The 27,065-nt window shown below is 46.3% G+C and overlaps 4 protein-coding genes; 2 read left to right on the forward strand and 2 right to left on the reverse strand.

Moving 5' to 3' along the window:
- Positions 1-7,381: 7,381 nt before the first annotated feature.
- GSTUM_00010692001 (uncharacterized protein) lies at positions 7,382-7,883 on the forward strand (the record flags this gene model as incomplete). Its single annotated transcript, XM_002841469.1, has 3 exons — positions 7,382-7,517; positions 7,639-7,809; positions 7,873-7,883. The coding sequence occupies 3 exons, from the start codon at positions 7,382-7,384 to the stop codon at positions 7,881-7,883; spliced, it is 318 nt and encodes a 105-aa protein (XP_002841515.1).
- Positions 7,884-9,621: 1,738 nt separating this feature from the next.
- On the forward strand, positions 9,622-13,381 carry GSTUM_00010693001 (uncharacterized protein; the record flags this gene model as incomplete). XM_002841470.2 has 3 exons in its annotated part: positions 9,622-9,676; positions 9,726-9,796; positions 9,877-13,381. 3 exons carry the CDS (start codon positions 9,622-9,624, stop codon positions 13,288-13,290), a joined length of 3,540 nt encoding a protein of 1,179 aa, XP_002841516.1. The 3' UTR covers positions 13,291-13,381.
- A 3,312-nt stretch (positions 13,382-16,693) lies between these two features.
- Positions 16,694-18,988, reverse strand: GSTUM_00010694001 (uncharacterized protein; the record flags this gene model as incomplete). Its single annotated transcript, XM_002841471.1, has 1 exon — positions 16,694-18,988. The coding sequence occupies one exon, from the start codon at positions 18,986-18,988 to the stop codon at positions 16,694-16,696; it is 2,295 nt and encodes a 764-aa protein (XP_002841517.1).
- A 5,116-nt stretch (positions 18,989-24,104) lies between these two features.
- On the reverse strand, positions 24,105-25,607 carry GSTUM_00010695001 (uncharacterized protein; the record flags this gene model as incomplete). The annotated part of the gene is made up of 1 exon (XM_002841472.1): positions 24,105-25,607. The coding sequence occupies one exon, from the start codon at positions 25,605-25,607 to the stop codon at positions 24,105-24,107; it is 1,503 nt and encodes a 500-aa protein (XP_002841518.1).
- Between the last annotated feature and the right edge of the window lie 1,458 nt (positions 25,608-27,065).

Genomic DNA, 27,065 nt, shown 5'->3' on the forward strand with positions numbered 1-27,065 from the left:
ACTATTACCACCTCCACCACGGAAGCTGAATATGTTGTACTTGCTTTTGCTACGAGACAAAGTGTATAGTTAAGAAGAGGGATATCACCAATGGTAATCAACACTATACCGACTATCCATTACAACAATTCAGCCACTATAAAGCTAACTAAAAATGCTGGTGTATCTGATCGAACAAAATATATTGTTGTGCAACATGATTATACGAGGTGGTTGAGGGAAAACAGGGAAATTGAGGTAAAAAGAGTTGATACAGAGAACAACTTGGTAGATATATGTACAAAGAGATAGGTTAGGGCATTATTGGAAGGTTTTCTGGTTAGTGTAACGTGTTCACAAGGTGCTAGTCACGTTATCGGTAATAGATACGATAGTTGGTAGGTGGCTTGCTCTTCCAGAGAGGAGGCCAAGGCTGAGAACTAAAGGAGGATTCGAGAGTGTACTGAGGAACAAAGAAGTAACCATTCAACCAAGTATATTGAAATACTGTCTATCGAAGTCTGCCTCTTCTATCGTAGAAACAGGGGGTCTTTAAATACACAAATCTGTTGGTGTCTAGCATGAACGAAACTAATCAAAGGTATCAATCAATACACTTTGGTAAAACTAATTAAGTATCAAAGAGATACTTAAAATAAAACATAAAACAAAACCAAGTATCAAATGATACTTAAAACAAATCAATTATCAAAGTGATACTTAAAACAAAACATAAAAATAAAACCAAGTATCCAACGATACTTAAAACAAACCAAGTATTAAAGCGATACTTAAAACAAAACATAAAACAAAACCAATAACCGAGTACCTGTACCGGTTACATTGCCCAAAACAAAACAACAGTTTAAACAAATAAAACCTAATAATCATCAAAAGCGGATTCTGAGAAACTCATGGCTTCAGTTTCTGTAAAAAATTCTTCGTCATAAGTGTCGCACCAGGGACAAGAAGAAATCATAAGAAAACATTTAGACTCAAAGAAATGCAAATTGCAGTAGTCACAAATACCAGATTCGCGCTGTACATTAACCCTAGCATGATCGCAATCAGGACAGTAATCTATCCAGAGGATTTCGAAGTAGTCTTCCAGTTGGATAGCAGCGCGGTTTAACAACAGTCGAACAATCTATTGTCACAGCCTCACATTGAGTTCCACATAGTTTGATATCGTTATGGTATTCGGATGGTGATTGGTGGCTAGATAAGGTTGTCGAGAGCCTGCTCCATAGCTTGATTTTTGCATCGTATTTGCTGATCTCGTCTATCCATCTCGTTCTTCTCCTTCCAGGTATTCTTTCTGTTTTAAGATTAGTGAGAGGTTGGTGGTCGATAACAATAGTGAAGGTATTGCCCATCAGGATGTGGTTGAAAGCGGTGTGAGCATCGATCACAGCAAGGGCTTCCTTGTCTGTTGTTCCATAGTTCATCTGTGAGTTAGTGAATTTCCTGCTATGTAATGCTGCCGGTCTTGCCGTTTCATGGGAGGTTCCTTGTCCAACCCATGCTCCAACTCCAATATCTAATGCATCAGTAATCAGCCATATCGGTTCTGGCTTGCTGTAGTCGATAGGTTGTATAACGTTGGCGTTTTTTATCAATTCCTTGATGTTGGTAAAGGCTTGGTCATGAGTGTGGGTCCAGACGAATTCTGCATTGCTGGTAAGGTCTGTGAGTGGCACTGTCACAGTTGTGTGGTGTGGTAGGAACTGGGAGATGTAGTTGACTAGTCCTAGGAATCGCATAAGTTCCTTTTGATTCTGGGATGTTGTCCATTCTGTTAAACAGAATATTTTTTCAGGGGCTGCATATATTCCTTCATCATCTATAACATGTCCTAGGATATCGAGTTTATCGGCAAACAGGATTGATTTGTTTCTGCTAGTGTAGAATTTAGCTTCCCTTAGTTTGGTACAAACTAAACCTATATGGTAGGCATGTTCTCTTTTGGTATTTGGGAAGATGAGAATATCATCAATGTAGACGCAAACAAAATGGTGGAGGTATTCGCTTGGGAGGTTCTCCATAATTCGCATAAAGGTGGCGCGTGCATTCATATCACCTTGTAACATAACTCGGCTAATGAAACTTCTGAAGGGTGTTTTGAAACTGTTGTATCGTTTTGATTCCAGATCTAGCCTTGTTTGGAAATAGGCATCGCTTAGGTCAATCTTACTTCGGAATCTAGCCCGTCCAACTGCATTCAGGATCTGGGTTTGGTTTGGGATAGCAGAACTGTCCATAACCGTGTTTTCATTCCATAATTTGAGGTCAACCAAGGGGCGGATCCTTTTTCCATCTGCCTTGGGTTGAACAAACATAGGAGCGGCACCTGGAGCTTCTGCTCAGTAGATGACTCCTCTTCTTTGTTGTTGGTTGATCCAGTCACCTAGAGGACCTTTGTATGCGTCAGGGATAGAGTAGGTGGGTTGGTTCTTAAGATTAGAGGCATCTCGGAGATGAATGTGGTGGTTCACTTCTCTCATAGGCTGTAGATCTTTGGGAATTTGATCAGGGAAAACATCAGAGTATTCATCCAATATGCGTTGGGCAGTTGCTTCACAGACTGCGACTCGGTATTCTCCACTTATTGGTTTGCATGAGACTCTGACCTTCTAATCTGGGAAATCGATGGTTGAGTCCCCACACCTGATTATAGCTTTATGGCAGTTCAGGAATGGCATTCCTATGAGGGCATCGTATTTGGCTAGGTTTCCGACTAACATTTCCTGGGGGGGTAGGATGGCAGAGGTAAGTCGAATAGTTGCCCTGCAGGTTTTATGGCTTGTGGATCGTGATCCCTTAACTGCCATATTGACTGGTATGGGTTGGTTAAGATCTTGAGTTGGAAGTCCATAGACAGAGACAAAGGTGTTGCTGATCATGTCTCTTCCGATCGTGCCAGTGTCGAATAGGACTCGAGCCTTTTTGCCGTTGATGAGAATAGTACCTTCCAGGGTGGTGTGTGCCTTGAATGTAGCCGGAGGTCAGACACTGTTGCATTCCGCATCGATGTATCCGATATGGATCTCCTCATATTCGCTGGGTTGGGCATCATCACTATCACTCTCAACATTGTTGGCCGATGCTTCTTGCTTAATTGCTTTTCCTTTTCCTTTCTTCGAAGGGCAGTTCCTTGTCATGTGTCCTGTTTTTCCACATTCAAAACATTCTCCTTTCTGGCATCTCGATTCTTTGGAGGATTTAGTTTTCTTTCTGAAAACTCGTGGGGTATCGTCTTCGGAATTGCTGGAGGGTTTCTGTCGTGGCTGGCTATTCCTGCTAGAGGATGTCTGTGTTTTGTATGCCTTGGTCTCATGGAGAATGGCGTCCTTCCGTTCTGCTCTTGCAATTATTACTGCAATATCGTTATCGTCTTCCACGAGTGGTTCCACCTCTCGTCGGAGGATAGGGTGCATTGTATCATAGAATCGTCGCTTAAGGATGTAGTTGGAAATGCTTCCTTTCTTTATTCGGTCCTTATACATCAATAGATCCATGGCTACATTTGTAATCCTCTTGACATGTGTTCCATTAACTTGTTGGAGCTGGTTGAATTTGTTGTATAAGAGGTCGTTGGTGATAGAGGATTGGAATTGTCCTTTCAGATAATCGAGGACAGTAGATCCTCTTAATCTCACATTTCCGCAATAATCCTTATAGCATTGGTGGTATGCGTCAGTTGCTTTTCCTTCGCAGAATGATCCAATGTAAAGTCCGGTTATAGGGTCTTCCACATCTTTCCCTTGCAGGAGAAGATAGTGTGAGAGTTCTGTCGCCCATCGATCAAAATCTTCGGGTTTGAGGTCTTTTTCTTCGCCTGTAAACTTTGCTGGGAGGTGAAGTTTAAACTTAGGAGGTTCAAATGTTGTGGGTACTTCCTCTTCTTGAGCATGAGATTTTCCTCCTCCAGAAGGTCCTCCTCCTGTACTAGCCATATCTGATTCGCTACTGGATTCGGGATCGATTGGAGGATCAAAGGAAGGCTTTCTTGCTGGGGTAGAAGGAAATTCTCCTGGGGGTTGTGTATCTTCCGTGTTTGTGGGTTCTCCTGGCTCTTTAGCAGAGCGCCAGGGATGTTTCTTTCTTGTAAGGTCTTGTCGTGGGATCTGCTTCCCACTCCTAGTCGTCAAAGACTCTATGTTGGATTTGAGATGAAGCCGAATATGCCGTAATTCTGCCGCTTCTCTCCGCTAGCGTTCTGAGGTGGATATCGATAGGTTGATCAGGCCTAAATCCGGGGACAGGTTCTTAACCACTTGCTGAGGTTAAAAAAATGTAACGTGTTCGCAAGGTGCTAGTCACATTATCGGTAATATATACGATAGTTGGCAGGTGGCCTCCTCTTCCAGAGAGGAGGCGAGAGCTGAGAACTAAAGGAGGCTTCGAGGGTGTACTGAGGAACAAAGAAGTAACCATTTAACCAATTATATTGAAATACTGTCTATCGAAGTCTGCCTCTTCTATCGTAGAAACAGGGGGTCTTTAAATACACAAATCTGTTCATGTCTAGCATGAACGAAACTAATCAAAGGTATCAATCAATACACTTTGGTGAAACTAATTAAGTATCAAAGCGATACTTAAAACAAAACATAAAACAAAACCAAGTATCAAACAATACTTAAAACAAACCAAGTATCAAAGCGATACTTAAAACAAAACATAAAACAAAACCAATAACCAAGTACTCGTACCGGTTACAGTTAGGTTAGGAATGAAACCATAGGGGAAGTATTGGAAATTATGTTATTCCTTTCCTATCCGGTAATGGGGCTGTATTGGTCATGTGATAAAGCCATATGACCTAGTATATATACTATTGTATTCTAGTATTTTCTAGAGATTTCTTTAATATGAGGTAGTGCTCATATAATGATAAAGGGGTATATAAAGAGCAGGTTCAGCCCTGTTCTTAGAGAGAGTATCCAAGCTTGGATTAATTTTTAAGTCTTTAGATTTTATTGTAGTTATTATTATTACTTCGTTATTACAACAGTTATTATAATAGATACAAATATTTTTAGCTAGTCCCTGGGTTTTATGTATGGTATAGAAAATATCAGTATAATGTCATGTCGGTATAGTAAGAGCACCAGTAGAGTATCATACCTGTAGCTTTTGGCAAATGTCGGATTGGAGGCTTTGGCAGGAGAGCCAACCACAGGGCAAGAAGATCCTAAATTACAACACTTTTAGTGAACAATGAAAGACAACTGGCCAGACTCACTCTAGTCCGAATCCAACTTTTCCAAAGAGGTAGTGGAATCAACACACCATCCTCAGTTGTACAGTTGTATTCGGAAAGTTTTCGTACCCCTGAGGTGCAATCCCACAACACCTCATTACCACAACACCCTTTCTCACCATAGCCCCTCTACATAACCTAAGAGCAAGAGAAGACCTAAAAAAGGAAATTTATACTCTGTATAAACATACAGATATGGGATATGACAAAACTTCTAAGTCTTTAGGTGTATCCAAGTTAACTGTTCAGTCTGTGGTCAAAAGAGCTAAATCTAGTAGTGGAAACACTCACCATGCAAAAGGAGGTGGAAGACCAACCAAGATTACTGATATAAAAAGAAAGATAGTGGAGTCAGTTATCAATGCCGAGCCTTATTTAGCATTACACGACATTACCAAAAAAGCGAATATTAGGTCTTAAAAAAAAAACCGCTATTGATACGATTATATCAGAAGCTGGTTTTAAGCTTCTGATACTTAAAAAAAAGCCTTTTTGGAGAAAAGGACAAAAGGAGAAAAGAAGGAAGTTTGCTAGGAGAAGGAGGAACTGGAAAGGTGCATGGAATTGAGTTGTTTTTGTGGATGAAGCTACCATTGTTTATGATTTAAATTTAACAGGCAGAAAGGTCAGAGTTAGACCTGGTGAAGAGCTGGAAGAAAAAAACCTAAAGCCTATCTTTAAGTTTAGAAGGACTAGCATTGGAGTATATGCTGCAATGATGAAGGGAGGAAAGACTGAGTTAATTCTTGTGAGAAAGAGGAGGGAGGAGGAAAGGACCAGTAAAAGAGACAGACTTGGCCTAAACTCTCACCAATATGCAACTGAGATCCACCAGCCTTACCTTATCCCTTTTATAGAGGGTCTGGATAGACCTTCTGACAATATCTACCTTGCTGAGGGCAATGCTTCCTGGCATGGTGGTGAGGAAAATCAAAAATTGGAAGCAGACTGTAGTTACAAAAAACTCCCTTAGCCACCCAACTCACCAGATCTCAATCCTATTGAGAACACATGGGCACTACTCAAAAGAGCCCTTACCAAGCGATTCTCCAGACTGGAAAGAAGGCTTCATAGTGCAGCTGAATTGTTTGAGGCAGCAAAGGAAGAGTGGGATTTAATTCCCCAATAGAAGTTGGATGGATGGATAGATAGGATGCCTGAGAGAATGCAATCTGTACTGGATGCAAATGGAGGCCATACAAAATGGTAATAATGTTTTTTTATTGTCTACTAGCAATACTATCATTTTTTCTTTAATTGAATTCTTTACATTTTTTTTTTTGAAATTTTTATGGTTGGGGGTTGTGGTTGTGCGGTTGCCATGCGAGGGTACGAAAACTTTCCGGACACGACTGTACTCCTAGAGTACGGTATCCAAACCGTCGGGAACCCGGTGTGGAAGCTACACCTTAGAGAGCAACTTTCTTGAAGAGCTATCATGCCTATCAAAATCCGGAGAACAAGCAATGCATCCTGATGCCAAACGCTTAATTCTAGTGCTAATACAATACTTTTGCGTTTGATTACCATTCGATTTTTGAGAGCTAGGCTCGATCGAGTTGTTATTAGGGATTTAACATCCTCGACCGGGATGCTCCTTTGGGGGTTGGGTGTGGTATTGGACTATGCTTGCTCGAGTGCCGTATACCGGTGTTGGTACGAGGGATCTGCTGAGCTGTAGACTCACCGGAGTGTAGCTGGCTTGAGCGCCCTGTACACCCTGCCAATCAGTTGCTTTTACGCAGGGGCCCGTCAGCCAGCAGCGTTGGTGTCGCCCATGGCAATCCCTTGTTGTTGAAGCCAAAGCACATGCTAGCTGGCTCATCGGCCAATTGGAAAGTATCGCCGGAATTGATATGCTCTTTCTACAACACTGCTTCCCTCTCTGCGGCACGGTAGATTCCAGCTGACGCCATGGAGCATACGTCAGCTCCAAGATGTCTATATGGTAATTTATCCACTTGAGGCAGGGGGGAGCTCCTCTATAGGACATAAATAGGGGCAGTCTCCGTGCTTTCCCCTCCAACTCACAAACTCTCTACGAACTCTGCTCAACAACAGCAACAACAGCAACAACAGCAGCAACCACTTTACTCCTCACGCCCATACGCTTCTCCGATATCCACCTTCAGAAAAATGACCTACCGTGACACTTCACGTAACGCAGTCTTGATCAACAGTGGTCGTACCCTTCGTGCTGAGTGCATGAAGCTTGACGGTAGCTGGGTTACCTCTGAAATCGATCTCGATACTTGTATTGGTAACCTAAATGGTTTGTAAACACTCTCTTCGATCTGTGCTATTTTGGGGCTCCCTGCCTCCCGGGGGACTCTTTGATGAGAGGGACAAAATTTTGATTTTACAGGCAGAACTAACCAGTCGACGGCTGTCAGGATTCCTAGCATGGGACATGCAGAACTTCAGCCATACCGCTGAAGATATTCGCCTCGAGGAAGATGGACGCAAACTCACCTGCATGGTTAGGAAGGGAGATGGTGGACATCGCGAAAGACAGGGTATCGACCTGACCAAGATTCACAATTCCGACGGCATGCTTTGCTACCGTAAGTTGGTTCTGGTCTCCTTTGAATTGGTTGGTATAGCTCATATCAACTATTTTTGGACAGGTTACAGCTAAATGCCTCTGCTGGGGAAGTTAAATTTACGTGACGAGCTGTGGTATGAGGGTGGCGTGAGGGTGGTGGTGTTTGAGGGATGATTGGTCTGGATGGAACGGGACGTTGTGCCAATGATCGTTTGATGGGAAATGAGGTTAAATTAATTGTAAAGTTAAAATTAAAATGAAAGAGCTGTTAACGCATGCTCTATTCTCGAGAACATGACCCAAAGAGTATTTGTAGGCCTGACACGGTTGTATGAATTATGCATAACTTGTGGTAATAGTTATATTGCTCCACACTGAATGTCTATACATAGCTGTGATAAGTCCACCCTATCACTTAGTATCACTCGACCTTAAGTCACAAGAGGGGTTGTCTGGCAGCGGGATAGGGGCCAAAACAGGTCAAAAACCGGGGCTTTGGAGCTACAGTTACCCAGCCGCGCGGAAACAGCAGAGAGAGGATTCAGAAAATAATTTGCTATCATATAACGGCACGAGGGTGGGAAGAGCCTGGGATTTTTTCCCTTCAGTCCTCCTGGAGCGGTGAGGCATGGAATGTTCTTTCCCTCGTGGTACCTGCCGTGACGAGGGTTTCTGTATGGGAAAGATACATTTCGACCAGACTTACTTAACCAGTTCAGGTGCCCGCAGTTCTGCGAACTCGAGATAAAAAAAAGCCGAAATAAGTATATATTATTGTCGTATCATGCTTCGGACGTGCTGAGTTTTTTCAGTCCTTTTTTCAAATCCGAGTTTCAAGATATCTGTGGAGGTATAATCAATGTTGCAAAGAATGCCTTCGGTGATCGAACTCGGGAGGTTAGAAGGGCGGGGGATTGAATCGGGGATTCTGAAAATTGGGATAGAAGGGGGGGGTTCTATAATATTTAGGAATTTTCTGCTTCTTTTGTCATAATTTTACTTGTTTCTTTACCTTCGACTTGCTTCGGGTTAGAAGGGGTTCTATCATATCCCCCCGATTCGAAAAAGCGCATTCGTGCCCTTCGATCGTTTTTTGATCCAACCCCCCCTTCATTGCGACATTGGATAATGGCTCGAAAGCCAGATATTTCACGTGGCTTGGCCAACGTCGCTTCGCTGCACGACCTCTTCTGGTAAGATGATTTAATTGATGTTATGACGTTGTGATAATATCATAATGGTCCTGTTCGGCACGTCAATTTTATAGCATAAAAGTGACTTTTATAGCATAAACTTTGGCATATTAAAGTTTTTATATAGGGGTGTGTTCGGTAACTGACATTAAACCATGATATATTTTTATTGCCTCTATAAATTTTTATTGTATGTATTTCCTATCTTGCGGAACTATTGTCAGCAAATACGAGTGAGAAGAGTTTGATGTGTTGTTTAATGTGTGGTGTTGTTGACTGGAAGATCTAGGAAGCAAACTTTCAATTTTTATTATTTTCTTTGCATTTGCATTTACCCTAATGTTTATTTTATGACAACTGCTTCAGGGTTCTCTATAGTTGTAAATTGTTGCCGAACACCTACGATATATATTATTTTTTCAACACTGAATTTTTTTATTAGCATATATGCTATTTTCAACTTTTATGGCGGTATATTTTTATTGGTACATGCCGAACAGGGCCAATATCATATCTGTTCAGTGGCCTGCAAGAAGAGTGGTGAACTCTTGGCGCCAAGCCTACCACCGGGAAAAGAACAACACTTTGAGCCGCAACTAAAAACTTTCGGCTTCCGCGACATCTCCGCAGTGGCCATCATGGACCAATCCAACAAGACCCACCGTAAGCCAAAGGAGAAGAAGAAATTCACAGGTAAGCTCCGTCGATCATTCGTGGGGTTCAATTACTAATAATCGTTCAGGACAGAACCCGAAAGCGTTTGCCTTTGCGAACCCCGGAAAACTTCAGAAGCAGGCAACAAGGTCTCACGATGTACGTTATCCGCAAAGACAAGACGAATTAGTAGGGAGAGGGGTATGGATAACTGATTGTTTTTGGCGAGGGATGGATAGGTCAGAGAAAAACGACTACATGTCCCAATGGTGGATCGACTCCCGGAGGAGCCACCACCATTAATCGTCGCGGTCGTCGGTCCTCCGGGCGTGGGCAAAACTACCTTGGTAAAGTCACTGGTGAAACGGTACACCAAGCATACACTGTCCTCGATCCAAGGGCCTATCACCGTCGTCACAAGCAAGAAGCGTCGTTTAACGTTCCTGGAATGCGACAATTCACTCACTTCCATGATTGACATATCGAAGATTGCAGATATTGTCCTGCTGCTGATTGACGGGAACTTTGGCTTCGAGATGGAGACTATGGAGTTCTTGAATGTCATTGCTACGCATGGGTTGCCGTCTAATATCTTTGGTATCCTTACACATTTGGACCTGTTCAGGTCACAGTCGCTACTGCGGACCACGAAGAAGCGACTGAAGCATAGATTCTGGTCAGAGTTGTATCAGGGCGCTAAGCTGTTCTACCTGTCCGGGGTGATTAACGGGCGGTACCCTGATAGGGAAATACATAATTTGAGCAGGTTTATCTCTGTTATGAAGAACCCGCGGCCGTTGGTGTGGAGGAATTCACATTATTACATGTTGGCGGATAGGATGGTTGATTTGACGGAACCTGTAGCGATAGAGGACGATCCAAAGGCTGACCGGAAGGTTGCGTTGTATGGGTATGTTCGCGGCCTGAGTTTTCCGAATGAAGGGGCTCGAGTACATATTCCGGGAGTTGGAGACTTGTCGGTCTCTAGTGTCGAATCACTACCAGACCCCTGTCCTACCCCTGCGAGAACTGCTTCGGAGGGGAAAGGCAGGAAGAGGTTAGGCGAGAAGCAGAAGCTTATCTATGCTCCTATGAGTGATGTTGGTGGTGTCTTGGTCGATAAGGATGCTGTATATATCGATGTCCCTTCGCAGAATTTCGAGGAAGGGGTGGAGGCGCAGGGAGTGGGGGAGAGACTAGTCATTGGATTGCAAAAGGGCAGGCGAGGAGAGGTAGATGGTGTCAGGCTTTTCACAGGCGGTGAGGTACTGAAGCAAGTTCAAGATGATGGTGAGGAGAATGGAGATGTTGGCCGAAAACACAAGAGAAGTGTCAGAGCTCTACAGTCAAGCAAAGAAGACACAGGCGTAGAAGGTTACAGCGACGAAGACGAGGACGAGGAGATGGGCGATGCAGACATTGCATCTGGGAGCGAAGACGATGATGCGAGCGACAACGGAGGTATCACATTAAAATCCTTTAAACTCGGAAAAGCTCTACGAGGGGATCAAGATCAAGGGGACGCCGGGGACGACATTACTTTTGCCGAAAGCGACTCGGATCTCGGATCAGTCTCGGTGGTTTCAGATCAAGAGTTCGACGAGGACGATCTTCCGTCCGACGAGGATGAGGACGATGACGATGTCCCTCGTTGGAAGCAGGACCTCTCAGACAACGCAAAACAACTATGGACGAAGTCACATCGCACAGTCAACCTCAGTAAACTGATATACGACGAATCCCTTACTCCCACTGAAGTTATTCAAAAATGGCGAGGCATGCAGGGGCAAAAATCGCAGGAGAAGCCCAAAAATACCAGTGACGGGAGCGATAGTGAGGAAGATTTCTTTAAGAAGGTCGAGGAGGAGGTTGATGATGAGCATGATAGCAAGCCTCCTTCCAAGAAGATTGCGGACCGGGGTTTACCAGTTTATGATATGGAGAAATTAGAAAACTACTGGAGTGAAGAGTTCGCGCTGGAGGACCTGAGAAGACGGTTTATCACTGCGAACTTACTGGAAGAGAAAGAGCGGGCTGAAGGGGAAGATGGCGAGTTTGCCGGTATCGATGATAGTGGTGATGAGGGAGATGGTGCCTTCGAGGACTTAGAAACCGGGGAAGTCCATGGTGGGGGTGTAGATGAGGGCGGCAGGAATGAGAGTAAAGAGGATGGCGAGGAAACTTCGCTGGAGAAAGAGCGTGAGAAGAACGCCCGAAGGAAGGAGGAGCTCAGACTTCGATTTGAGGAGGAGGACCGGGAGGGTGTCAACAACGACAGGACCGGCGGTGGCAGAGATGGTGGGGGATTTGGGGAAGATGATTGGTACGATGCTCAAAAGGCGAAATTTGCGAAGCAACTGGCAGTCAACCAATCTGAGTTTGAGCAATTGGACGATGCCACTCGAGTCAAGGTTGAAGGCCACAGAGCCGGAACATATGCTCGAGTGGTCCTTTCAAACGTCCCATACGAGTTTGTCGCTCACTTTGACCCAAAGTACCCTATCCTTGTCGGTGGCCTCACCGCCACTGAAGACCGCTTCGGCTTTCTGCAAGTCCGAATCAAACGGCACAGATGGCACAAAAAGATCCTCAAAACCAACGATCCACTAATCTTCTCTCTGGGCTGGCGTCGATTCCAAAGCATCCCCATCTACTCAACCTCCGACTCCCGAACCCGGAACCGGATGCTGAAGTATACCCCAGAGCACATGCACTGTTTTGGCACCTTCTACGGTCCGTTGATCGCTCCAAACACAGGTTTCTGTGCTGTCCAATGTCTCTCCTCCAAAAACCCTGGCTTCCGCGTCTCCGCAACTGGCGTCGTCCTATCCGTCGATCAATCCACCGAAATTGTCAAAAAGCTAAAGCTGACAGGCACACCTTACAAGATTTTTAAAAACACCGCCTTCATAAAAGACATGTTTAACTCCTCCCTTGAAGTCGCCAAGTTCGAGGGTGCTAGTATAAGGACTGTATCGGGAGTCCGCGGCCAGATTAAGCGAGCGCTAGCAAACGCAAAACAAGACGGACACTTCCGCGCAACCTTTGAAGACAAAGTCCTCATGAGCGACATCATCTTCCTTCGGGCGTGGTATCCAATCAAGCCGCGAAAGTTCTACAACCCTGTAACAAACCTCCTAGCAGATACCACGCTCCCGGACGCCCCAGCCTGGAACGGCATGCGCACAACCGGCGAGGTCCGCCGCGAGCTCAACATCAAAACCCCCACGATTGCCGACTCGACGTACAAACCCATCGAGCGCTCCACTCGCCGTTTCAATCCACTACGCGTGCCAAAGGCTATACAAAAAGACCTCCCCTTTGCCTCCCAAATTCACCAGATGAAGCCGAGGAAGAGGGCTACATACTTGGCCTCTCGCGCGGTGGTGGTGAGCAGTGAGGAGAGAAAGGCCCGGGACCTTGTGAACAAGATTGCCACGCTGAAGAAGGAGAAGGAGGCGAAGCGGCGCGAGGCGAAGGAGAAGAAGAGAGAGGTGTACAGGAAGAAGGTGGCGGAGAATACGGAGATGAAGGCCGCGAGAGAAAAGAGGGAACGGGACGAGTACTGGGCAAAAGAGGGGAAGAAGAGGAGGAACACCGAGAATGCTGGAGGTGGCGGGAGGGGGAAGAGGAGGAGGGGTGGAGGTGATTAGAGGGGCTGAAGGTGTGCATGTATGATACTGGTGATGGGGATTGGCAGTGTGTAGATAGTTTAAAAAAGCTGGTCTATAGTTTGATAATGCATTCCCCTTCACGACCACTTTTGGCGCTATATCATACAGTACGGGGGCAAAAAGATTCGTCCGACACGGGGTTTTACACCAAAAATGGACGTTTTCAAACGGACAATTCTCAACGTTGCTTATACGAAAACACTTCAAATCTTTCCATAGGCTAGGGAATGACTATCTATTCCAACTTCTACAAGTGGAAGTGTGAGGAATCGGATCTGTCTACATTGTTCATGATTGCATCAACCAGTATGAAAGTGACCTAAATTTTTGTACCATACGGGGCTCCATACAAAATAGTGCATGGCAACAAATACCAGATACTTAAACAACCATTTCTCCATCACTTTACAATATTTAAGGATTCTGTAATATCCTTCATGTTATCCACAGGTTTGCTAATGCATGGACAAATTTGCGCAGATTCTCATAGACATCGCGCAGTGAGAGAGGGTGGTAAAGATGATCACTTTTGGTGTAAGGAAGGCATCGGACGAATCTTTTTGTCCTAGTATGATAATCATTAAAAAAAAAATACTCGTAGTGATGTGATATCATCGACAATCACTCGACCCACCCCAACTCTGCCAGCAGACAGAGCAAAGGATGCATGAAAAGCAAAGCCTAGCAACATAACAGTCGATTCGTGAAGGAAGACCAGTATCAAATAGAGGTTATGATAGTCGATAGGGTGTCGGGCGCAGCCGCCTCCCTCGGCCGTAACTGGCATACTTCGTTGAGCAAGAACGAGAAGAAAAAAGGAACAATCTATTTGCACTTCTCGCTACCCCGTCTACTATCGTAACCCCTTGAGTTGCTATACTACCGAACAGATCAAGCACAATGCAAGAGCAGTGGAAGATCCACATACGACAGGATCACGCGAGCGAGACTGTAATTCCAAAATTTAACAACCGTACTTTTTTCCGTAAACGGCCACGAGAGGCCACTTTCGTCCTCGTCCCCACTCCAGTATCTGCTCCTACCTCCACAGGAACGGGCGTAGAATCAAAAGCGAAGTATGGTACTGAATCGGGTGGTCCTGTCTCGGGCATTGGGTGCGCAGGTCAGGAACGTGCCGTCTAGGTAGGAGTGGTGGACCCGGGTGGGTGGTAGGTCGGCTGGGCCCGAGGGAGACAAGCATCTGTCGAATTTTGCAGGGTATTGCACGACTCGCTTTGAGTTTGTTTCGGTAGTCTATCCAGTCAGATCGGTCCGGGCGGCTCGGGAATAACAATATACAAACTTTCTTGTCTAGCGCAGCCATCATTCCATACCTACCTTCAAAAAAGCCACTCATTCTTGGTCCAGGAACAAAACTCAAATAATTCGTCAATGGCCCAGGAATAAAACTACAAGCCACTCGGTGCATATAACGCATCCCAGACAGCACGGAGGAGACCGGACAACATGAGTGATGTTACACGATTGCATCTATTCTAGGGAGTGAGCAAGCAAGAATGAATGGATCGGGTGGGAATATCCACGTTGGAATTTGCGGATATGCCTTCTGCTTAGGAATCAAATTCCGGGCTTTATTTTACTGGCTTGAGCAATGACGACTTTGGGGGCATTCGGTAATCCGAGGGAAGCATTCCCGGGGTGGTAGGCATACCCCGAGGAGCACTATAGGGTTGTGAGCTATTCGTTGAGAAGAGGGGGATATTGAGAGTTCAATTTAAGTGGGAGCGCAATTAGAATGAAATAGTTGTATCCCGGGGCGGGCGCAGTCACTGGGGCTACGACCCAAAGGTTATCCTGTCGTCGTATCAAAAAAATTCCTGTCAGGTATGATATGCTGTTGGAAGATGATTTTGGATCCGGCAGTTGTGGGCTGGGGCCCATTTGACGGGAACTTTCCCAAGATCTGTGCAGGCAATTCCTGAGGATAATCGAAGCTATCTATCTAATGTGCCCCTCTTCCTTCTGCCCTAGACGGGGAGGTATGGGCGAGAGGGGAAGATGCAGGACAGCCGGGGGGTGGGAGGGGGCGGCATGAGTGATGTTTTGTGATTTCATCCTGCCCCATACTTGTATCCGCTCCAGAGACCGAAACAAACAAGAACGAATGAGCCGGGAATGGATCTTGATGTTTGAATTTGTGGGCGTGGCTTCTACTCGGGAATCAGATTTTGGGCATTCCTTGCTGCTTCGAATGGCAAAACTCGGGATGCTCCATAATCCGAGGGAACCATCACTGAGGTGGCAGGACAAATGCGGTGGGCGTACCCCGAACACGACAGGATTGTGAGGTGTTCGTTGGGAAGGGGGAGATATAGCGAGCTCAATTGAAGTGGGTGTACGATCGGGGTGTAAAAGCTGTATCTTGAGTGTGCGCTTGTCATGTTGGTCATATCTATGATTTAACGAGATTGAGCAGCCTTCTAATTTATGGATTTTTTCTTCTTTTGTTGGCGGCGCGTGCTGTGGGGGGTTGACATTATGACATGGTTTAAACGAGCAGAGATTAACGGACTGGATGACTGAATTGAGGTTCCATATTAAATCCGGGAACTCTACAAATATCGCGAAAGGGGTGCCACTGCTCGGCTTATCGGAACACTCGATACCAAGACCATCACTCACCCTTGCAACTGGTTGCGGCGGCCCCGGTGCCGCACTGGAAGAGCGATGTCGAGTCCGGAGGAGAATATATAAAACTAGAAGATTTGTAGAGGTTCGCACACGGAAGGAATAAAAGGAAAGAGAATAGAACAAAAAAAAACCCCCCCGATCTACGTCGGTATCGTGACTCTGTGAGGATAGCGCGCAGGGTCCTTTGGATAACTGCCGCTTGCTCGCCCGTATAGGCCCCCGCGGTTTGAGTTCGTTCCTCGTTTAATTGTGTGTATTCGTCTTGCGTTTTCGAAGGGTTCGTTCCGTTCGCTCTGTCCAGAAATGAAGAGGGATGGGAGTCTCCTCATAAGTCATATGATACATTGCTAAGGTGTTCATCCCTACAAAAAAATATGCGCAGAACAGTCCCCTCCCCAAACATAATAAAATTAACTGAAACCCAGAGCACACAATCTAGGGTTTTTGAAAAGAACATCAAATCCCTATTTCTATCACCACAGTACTCATGATCATTACGTTTAACCGTGAAACGTTCCATTCTGACCCCCCCTAGTGATCACACATTAGATATCAGGATATCAGGTGAGACGGGACAAAAGGAATCCGGGAAAATGGAATAGGAATCGGGTGAAAATAGGCGAAGTAAAGTAAAGTAAAGTAAAGTAAAGGGAGAAAGCTCCAGAACCGCCGGTACGGCATATGGTAAAAGTGCTGGCGGCGGGACAGAAATCATTCGGGACGGGTTGGGTCAGATCGACTCAATTTCGTCCTGGGCTAACTCACTGGAGGGCCCTCGGGGGAGCTTGCCAGCAGCAGCGAAAGGTGGAATTATGAGTGCATAAGCATCCTGGATGTTACTGGTTACCCCTGAATTCGTGATTATCGCGGCCAGCTCTCGGAAAAAGGAATTTTCAAGCTTGGAGCCGGGCCGTTCGTCGTTCATGCTTTCATGATCCCCTAGGGGAGTTGCGCTTCGGGATTGGGTATCGCCATTGATGGAGAGAACAGTACCAACGATTGCCCACAAGAACGAAGATAATATCTCTTGAGCGCACATTTGTCTAAGCGGGACCGTGGATACGAGAGTGAGTGAATTATTACATCCGTCGCTATCGACTGGCTCCGTCCCGAGGACGTGATCGCATAAAATGAAATACATGTCGACCCCGCCCGTGGTATCATCGGTATGACCCCTCATGCGGGCAATCGTCTCGGAGAGCACCTGCGCTGTTACTCGCACTTGATTTGTGTTGCCCCGCAGTTTTCCATTTTCCACCACCGCGAACAATCCTCCCCTATCCACCCACCGCTCGCAGTCACGAATGAATCGGTGAGTTGCCGGCCCAAGTACTCGTAAGACCGCCCGAGGGTCATCCCCGAGGCAAGGAAGCCTGTAGGGATTTTTAATGCGCGACGGATTCTCTCCGTAACACCAAAGGGAGATCACGGCGCGAAGCTCGGATGCATTCACAATCCATGTGGATGGATAACTCTTTTCGGCAGTCATAGTTATGCACTGCACTACCCTATCGACTTTGACTGGCATTGCCCAACGAAAAACTTCGGAACGCTCGAAGCTGTCGACAAGAGTTATATCCTTTGAGCCCATAAGACAGGCCAGCAAAGACCGAAGGCAGGCGTCTAGTTCCTGTACAAAGGAATGCGAGCTCCCTTTCCAACTCGTAGAATGCTCGAGCTCCATTCGCATCCTAATGATATTTTGTGCGTCTTTATAAGGGGCATTATGTGCCTCCTGAGCATCCTCATATCCAAGATACTTATGGGGGGTTATCACCTCCCAGTTAGAATTGGAATTTTGTCGGATAGAAGAGTTTTCTGCACCCCATAGCTTATCTGGCGATGTCCCAAAGGTCAGGGTGAGCCCATCGAGCCCATCTTTGTCAACCGGCAGCGTCATGGCTCGTGGACGCTCAGACATTTTTCGACGAATCCAGGTTCTCGCAGCAGTCATTGCCAATGTCACAACCAATTGTGCGACGGAGGCTGACCAATGCAGAGCACGAAGTCCGACAAACTGGGTGACAAAGCCGGCAATGCAGACGAATGATCCAACGATAGATAGAGTTCTAAGTAAGTTCCGCGAGGAGTATTTGTAAGCTCTACGAGACGTGATAAGTTTCTTGCGTTCCCCGTCCCCAAATAGTGCATATGACCCGAAGTGCTGATCATTAACCCGCGAACTCTTTTGCACCCATAGAATCCTAAAGCTCCTCTTCGACACCCATATATCCTCTTCGGATGAGGCCTGCACTGCGCGCGAACACGCCATCATCCCCATAACTACAAGCAGAGTCCCGGATGCCATAAGGGGGTAAGCGTATTCCGAATTTTGGTCCTTCCAATTTATCGTGGGGTGATAGCGGGTGATTCCAATAAAGATCAAGCAACCGAATTGAAGCACAATTCCTAGAATAGCAAATAGCCATAACTCTCCCTGTTCGTTGGCTTCGCAGATGTTCAACGATATGTTAGGGGCGCTGATTGAAGCATCTCCCTGCAGGTTTGGGTCACTCTTCAATTCTTCAACATTTTCCAATATTCCAGCTACTTTAGCCGCCTCCAATGTAAGAAACCTAGGTCCTCCCTGTCCATCCGTCTCATCCTCGAAATAAAGAATCTCGGCAACCTCCGGAGAACCCATGACCCGAACGATGGCCTCCCCATTCCAAAGTTCGCACACCTCGTGTGAGGTGGAGGACATGAGCTCCACCTCTGCGACTGCCCTGCTTTCCCTAGCCCTCCCGACAATTGCCTTAAGCCAGTTTGGCCCACCGACTCGTACTGCGCTTACTATTGCCGTTACAATCCCCAATGGCGCCATGGCGAATATCACGTCCTCCAGCCAAGTCAAGGACTGGGACAGGAACTGTTTGGAAACTTGCTCTCCGAAGAGAGCCAGAACGGGGGCCAGGTCGGAGAACAAATTGTTCGAGAAGTCGGCACCATCTGCCGCTAGCGCTTGGGGTGTTAACGCTAGGAGAATTATGGTCGAAGCTCGAAGTGTTGATGTGGTTGAACCCATGGTTCGCGGGTATTAAGCTTGCTTAGCTATAGGTTGTGATGATTGGTGCGCTGCCCTGCTATTAGCTTCCGGTTCTATTTGAAAGAATATGAGAGTTACCTATTCAAACGTCCGATTACCGATATCTTAGATATTTCTTAAGAGAAGCGATGAATCCGGGAGCATTGTCGAATGTTAGAGTGCTTGGGGGACAATGCGGAACCGGGAACTGCTGAGGCTTTTTATAGGGCTGTTATTTGATTCATGGCGAGTCGTGCTAGAACACATGTGGGGGGGATCTTGTCAACTCACGAGTGTCGCTCTCTGACTGAATTTCTAAGTGGATTACAATTGTGAAGGCATCCACCCCTATTCAATCGAAATTGCACTTCGAGTGGGGGCCCATCTCATTGGTTTGGTGCCTTTTTACTAGTACACGTAGAGTAAGATCCCCGGGTATCCGGTCGAGGAAAGGGTAGAGATCGGCTCCGATGCATACTCGAGTACGGTACTGTACAGTACCGCAGGGTTCAATAATTTGTTATCCTTGTTCGTCGATCCGGCTTCAGCAGGGGCCACCCCCCCTCTGAGCCTCCAGCCAAGACAAATAAGTGGAGGGATAAAATAGACCTCACCGCGGTACCGTACTTGAACAGCTTCAACTTCCTAGAGAGATTCTAGGTACAAGTATGGACTTGGAGAACCGCGGCAAGGAATAACAATAGAGGACGTTGCAGGAGCTCTAGGGGGATCATAACAGATGAGCCTCGGTCTCGTACCTAAATCAATCCAAGAACTTGAACAGAAAACCGCGTGCAGAGCCTCAACCACAGCTGCCACGTCCGGGCTTGAACTTAACAGCGGGGCCCAGGCGTTCCGCTGTGCTTAATTAGCGCTGAAGTGGAAGAGACATTACGTTGTATTTGTATGATTATACTTGCAGACTGCAGTACAGGTACTCGACCAGTCAACATTATTGGTGTTCTCCCAGTCGTGGGCAGCGGGAAATACAAGCAAAGATTCCCAAAGCCGGAAGTTTGAGAGGTAAATGCACTACAGTGTTTATCACACGCTAAGATCCACTGCTTGTATCGTGGATCGGGGGTCCCGGCTCGCTTAACTTATAGGGGGCTAATGCGCGGTGAGAATTTACCACACTAAGCCACAATCAGCTTAGCGAGGTCGGTTAACAGAATTGCGAATATGATACTCGTACCAGTTTATGAGATTGCCAAGCTTTGCTGGCCCAAGCTAGACCTCGTCTGGAAAGCACTATTCCTTCTGGAGGTGCTTCAGCGATGGTCGATCTGGCGAGATGGTACGGTGGTAACCCCCCCAGGCTGGTTCTGAACTTCAAAATACGGTGGTCCAGTTAACTGCTCGAACACTGCGCTCGCATTGTGCTCAGGTGTAAGAGCAGTAACAAAGTCCTCGCTCAACGTGTTGCTCAAGTAATCACCACGTCCTCTCGGAAGTGGTCCCGACCTTTACTGTCCCAAAAAAATACTCACGAGGCATCACTCGAACTTCATAACCTGGTCCGGTCAGCATGAAGTATCATACTCCCCCCGCTGGGTTGAAGTTGGATACACAAGGTGGCAATTCCCATAGAAAGTTTCCAACTTCAACTCGGCTGTGGAAGTGCGGTACAGTACCGGCCCAAATTATTTCGTGCGACAACTGAAACCCTGCCAGCACTATAGATCTAGTACTTATGCAACCACAACTACACAGAATAAAGTGAAAACCTAGGTTGAGATTCAACAAATATAAGCAAATTCTCGAGTAAGGTTACAGAATAAAAAGGATTAATACTTTGTATACCATCTCTTTGCACTCAAAACAACAGCCACCCTCCTAGGTATAGACGCCCACAGCCTTTCCAAAACCTCTCCTTCAATATCCGGAGCCCAAACATCATCGAGAGCTTCCACTGGGTGTCCTTTAACTTTGGATATAAGTGACCAAATGGTCAGAAAGTAAAATCCATGGAACCACTTCAAATATAGGTGAATATCTGGTTCGGTCTTCTTCGCCGAATTAGTGGTTGGAAGGGTCGTGAACACATATATATTATCATGAATGCATTGAAAGTATATTGCAGGAAAGGCATTGGGCCTAGAATATTAGTTGGTATTCGGAATAGGGACCTGTAAGGAATGAGTCTGGAGTTCGGAAGCTGTGCTGAACTTGGAAGTCTGTATATAGTTGTCAATATTTTTTTTTAATATGGTATAGTAATGGATTTTTCTATCCCGCCGAACGCTCTATATATGGTTGACACTGGTTTTCAGCGAACAACCGGAGCAAGAAAGTAACTCCAGCGAACGACCAGTTAGTGTTGTTGGCACTTGAAGTGCGTTGTTGGTCTCGTTTTGGGTTTTCGTTTGATGGATGTAGGTTTTTCTTCTTCTTTCGATAGCTTGAGCAAGGCTGGTGGACTAGTATAGATATGTCGTGCCATGTCAATGTTCCCGGTACTGGAGTAGGGCGCAAAGTAATGGTAGAGTGTAGTGGGATGGTCCGATGACATAGTTCAGCACAGTTCGGATGTCGGGAATGTGAACCATGGCTACTACATGTATGATATGTTGAATCTAGCCTGTCAGCGATAACAACTTCACAACCCTTACTCGCCTCGCGAATAAATTTCGAAATTCACCTACTAGATGATTTCCATTTTTCTTTTCTTTCTCTCTACCTTTTTTTCGTCGCAAATTAATTTTACTAATTTTATTTGTATTATGCGCGATTTGTCTGGGCGGTGTAGTGCTGACCCAGGCACATTGATAGGGAGGCCTGGGCCATGAGACAAATTCTCTTCGCCATTTGCCGGCAAGGCCGTGTCCAGCACTTCCAGTCATACGGTCCGTCAAAAACGGACTGCATTGGGTCAAAAGAGATTGACGAGAGTTGGCCGGTGCACAAGGTTAGACATACCGCTGATACAGCAAGTTACATCGAAAAGAAGGCTGTGCATGCAGACTTCATTTCGATAGACACAATAATAGTGTTATTGTGCAAGAAACTTTCGACGGTGGCTGTCTAAACGTCGGCAAAGCGCATTTTGTGAAGAGAAATTAAAGTCCTAAGCTATTTTAACCGCCCGCCCAGGGCTAACAGCTAATAGGAAAAAAAGGTAATGTTATACATTGAACTCTAGTAAATAGTAGATGGGGTGCAGAGCACCATCACCTACCTTGCTGGTAGGTTTACCCAGTCAGCAAGGAGGAAAATTCAATCATCCCTCTCATTGCCATATCTACTATCATACTATAGACCGCTAAGTTACCGTGCTACAAAATCCGTCATTCAACAGATCAAATACAATGTGGGAGTAAAGAATCCACACAACAAACATCATGTAAGAAAGACCGCATTGCAAAAATTTAACCACTTCTGTACTCACTCCCTCCCACCAGTACTCATCTCTTCAATATTCACTACTACCTCTATAGGAACGGACATTGGATCTAAAGCGGAGTACAGTACCAAATCGGCCAGCCCGTTTCGTGAGTTGGGTGTGCAGGGCGAGGAACGTGCGGTCCCGGTTGGTGGGTTTGGAGTAGAGTCTATTGAATTGTGTATGGCATGGCGCTGCACTAGTCGCCTTGAGGGGTTGTTCCGGGGACCTATATAGTCGGATCGATCCTACCAGCTCGGGAGTGACGAGGCCGGCAGAGCTGGATAAAGCAAAAGAGGAGGGAATAACGGAATCAATGTATATTTCCAGCCTGGTCGAAAACGCAAAGAGAGGATTCTGGGAGGGTTCCCGGGTATTCGGGGCCTCGCCCACTAGGACTGGGGAGGATGAGTGATTTTTCATGATTTCCACCTGGCCGATACACGTATCTATCTATTCTAAAAACTGAGAGGGTGGGGGTGAATGACCAGGGTGGGAATCTCGACGTTCGAATTTGCGGGTATGACACCGTCCTGGGAACCGGATTTCAGTCTTGCTGCCTCCGATAAAAAACTGCGAAATAGTCCCCTCCCCGAACGTAATAAAGCCAAACTGAACTAACTAAAACCCGGAGCACACAATCTAGGTTTTTTGGAAAAACATCATAGTCCTATTTCTATCCCCACAGTGCTCGTGGGTTCATTGCTTGATCATTACTTTTGGCTAGGAAGGTTCTATTGTGGCACCCCCCCCCCCCTGGTGACCACACATTAGATAGCAAGTGAGACGGGACAAAAGGAATCTGGGAAAACAGAATAGAAATCAGAAGAAAATAGACGAAGTGTGGTCAAGTAAAGTAAAAGGAGAAAGGTCCAGGACCGGTATGGTATATCATAAAAGTACATGCCGCGGGAGGGGAATCATTCGGGTCGGGTTGGGTCAGATCGGCTCAATTTCGTCATGGGTTAACTGGTTGGAAGGTGTTCGGGGAAGCTTGTCAGCGGTAGCGAAAGGTGGAATTATGAGTGCATAAGCATCCTGGATGTTACTGGTTACCCCCGAATTCGTGATTATCGCGGCTAGCTTGAGGAGAGAAGAATTTTCAAGCTTGGAACCGGGCTGTTCGTCGTGTATGCTTTCAAGACCTAGGGGAGTTGCGCTTCGGGATTGGATATCGCTATTGATGAAGTAAACAGTACCAACGATTGCCCACAAGAACGAAGATAATATGTCTTGAGCGCACATTTGTCTAAGCGGGACCGTGGATACGAAAATGAGTGAATTATTACATCCATCGTTGTCAATTGGCTGGGTCCCGAGGATGTGATCGCATGCAACAAAATCCGTCTGGGGATCGGTGGTATCGTCGATATGACCCGCAATTGCCTCGGGGGGCTCCTGCGCCTTGACACCCATGATTCGCGCTTGATTTGAGCCGCCCCGCAGCCAGCCATTATCCGCCACCGCGAACAATCCTCCCCTATCCATCCACTGCTCGCAATCACTAATGAATCGGCGAGTTGCCGGCCCAAGTACTCGTAAGACCGCCCGAGGGTCATCCCCGGGGCAAGGAAGCCTGTAGGGATTTTTAATGCGCGACGGATTCTCTCCGTAACACCAAAGGGAGATCACGGCGCGAAGCTCGGATGCATCCACAATCCATGGGGACGGATTCATCCTTGTGGCAGTCATAGTTACGCACTGCTCTATCCTATCGACTTTGACCGACAGTGCCTAACGAAAAACTCCAGAATGATTGAAGCTGTCGACAAGAAATACATCCTCCGAGGTCGTAAAATAGGACAGCAAAGACTGAAGGAAGGTGTCTAGTTCCTGTACAAAGGGATCCGAGCTCCCGTTCCAACTCGTAGAATATCCAAGGCCCATTCGCATCCTGGTGATATTTTGTGAGTGCTTATTAGGAGCATTATGTGCCTTTTGAGCATCATCATACCCAATATACTTATGGAGGATTATCACCTCCCAGTTAGAATGGGAAGTATGTTGGGGGTAAGGGTTTCTTGTGTCCCATAGTCTATCTGGGGATGTCCCAAAGGTCAGTGTGAGCCTATCGATCCAACTATCAACCGGGAGCATGATGGGTCGTGGCTGCTCAGACATTTTTCGACGAATCCAGGTTCTCATAGCAGTCATTGTCAATGTTACAACCAACTGTGCGATGGAGGCTGACCAATGCAGGGCACGAAGTCCGACAAACTGGGTGACAAAGCCGGCAATGCAGACGAATGATCCAGCAACCGCCAGAGTGCTAAGAAAGATCCGGGAGGCGTATATGTGAGCTCTGCGACGAGACGTAATAATTTTCTTGCGTTCCCCGTCCCCAAGTAGTGCATATGACCCGAAGTGCTGATCATTGACCCGCGAACTCTTTTGCACCCATAGAATCCTAAAGCTCCTCTCGGCCACCCATATATCCTCTTCGGATGAGGCCTGCACTGCGCGCGAACATGCCATCATCCCCATAACTACAAGCAGAGTCCCGGATGCCATAAGGGGGTAAGCGTACTCAGAATTCTGGTCCTTCCAATTTATCTTGGGGTGGAAGCGGGTGATTCCAATAAAGATCAAGCAACCGAATTGAAGGACAATGCCTAGAATAGCAAATAGCCATAACTCTCCCTGTTCGTTGGCTTCGCAGATGTTCAACGATATGTTAGGGGTGCTGATTGGAGTAGCATCTCTTGGCAGGGTTGGGCCATACTTCATCCTCCTTTCTTTAGTGTTTCTCAATATTCCATTTTCTTTAGCTGCCTCCAGTGTAAGAAACCTAGGTCCTCCCTGTCCATCCGTCCCATCCTTGAAATAAAGAATCTCGGCAACTTCTGGAGAACCCATGACCCGAACGATGGCCTCCCCATTCCAAAGTTCGCACACCTCGTGTGAGGTGGAGGACATGAGTTCCACCTCTGCGACTGCCCTGCTTCCCCTAGCCCTCCCGACAACTGCCTTAAGCCAGTTTGGCCCACCGACTCGTACTGCGCTTAATATTGCCGTTACAATCCCCAATGGCGCCATGGCGAATATCACGTCCTCCAGCCAAGTCAAGGACTGGGACAGGAACTGTTTGGAAACTTGCTCTCCGAAGAGAGCCAGAACGGGGGCCAGGTCGGAGAACAAATTGATTGAGAAGTCGGCACCATCTGCCGCTAGCGCTTGGGGTGTTAACGCTAGGAGAATTATGGTCGAAGCTCGAAGTGTTGATGTGGTTGAACCCATGGTTCGCGGGTATTAAGCTTGCTTAGCTATCGGTTGTGATTAGTGTGCTACCCTGATATTAGCTTCCGGTTCTATTTGAAAGAATATGAGAGTTACCTATTCAAACGTTCGATTATCTTAGATATCCTAAGAGAAGTAATGAATCCTGGAGCACTGATGGATGCTAGAGTGCTCTGGGGACAATGCAGAACCAGGAACTGCTGAGGCTTTTTATAGGGTTACGGTATTTTCTGATTCATGGAGAGTGGCACTAGAACACATGTAGCGAGACATTCTCAACTCATGAGTATCCTTCTCTGACTGAATTTCTAGGAACCTAAGCGGATTATCCTATAAGCTGTCGAGACATTCCGGTCCATTTTAAAATCTGTAACACTAGCCTATTGAGGAATAGTCTTGAGCACCTTCTTGACCTCATCTCATCCAGCAATAACACAGCCAGGACAGGAAAACCTCGCAGCCAATATCAAAATGCCACCAAAGCGGAAAGCTCTTGCGGATATTCCACTCAATGCAGGTGACTCGGCGAGTAGTTCAACTCATCCTTTGAAAAGGCAACGAATACAGCAAAAGCAAGCTACCAGCTTGCCGATAGCTCCTACTCCTCTTCTACAAGAAAAAAGGTTACCATTGAAGCAGCGTGCCCATGCCTAGTCACTTCCTTCTCTTCCCCAATTCCAGCCGTTCCACTCCCCTTATTCAGAGCACTCCTCAGAGGTATAATCCTGCTTCTGCATAGAGCGTATTTGTAAAAGCTAAATCCAATAGTAGGCCTTGGTACCAGTAGAGTGCGAGCATGATCCATATGCTTTATTTTCACTCTTTTTTACCGATGAAACTTTTGTGGAGCTGGCCGCCAATACAAATAAGTATGTGGAGATGAAGAGGAAGAAAGTAGGAGGACAGCAAGGGGTAAGAAGGCAAGACCGCAAGGGAAGTCAGTTTTTAAAACGAGTAGCCAAGGATCTTGGAAATGGTTTACCACTTCTGCTGGTGAGCTGAAGGTCTGGTTTGGATTGACAGTTAAGATGGGCCTCCACCGAGAACCATTTAATGCTCTTCATTGGTCCAAGGAAGCAAGAAATGGTTGGCGAAAGACTTCACTGCATCCTGTACTCCGCCACCGCTATCTCTCAGTACCCCGCCACTATAGAGTCTCTAAAAATACCATGTCTCTCACGTGATACGAGCAGATCAAGCAGTATTTTCATGTTTCAGATCCCACAATTGAACTCGATCGAAAAAACTGGTATAAAAAGCTTAACCCATTGGCAGACCAACTCCAAGAGAGGTTTTAACAATACTTTCTTCCTAGAACCAAGGTGGCGATAGATGAAATGATGGTTAAGTTCTGTGGACGAAGTCTACATACTCTAAAGGTCAAGAACAAGCCAATCAAACAGGGCTATAAGATATTTGTCCTCTGCTCTCATGGCTACACATATGGGTTTCTCTGGT

This window comes from Tuber melanosporum (genome assembly GCF_000151645.1).
Source record: "Tuber melanosporum whole genome shotgun sequence assembly, scaffold_72, strain Mel28".
Lineage (NCBI taxonomy): Eukaryota > Fungi > Ascomycota > Pezizomycetes > Pezizales > Tuberaceae > Tuber > Tuber melanosporum.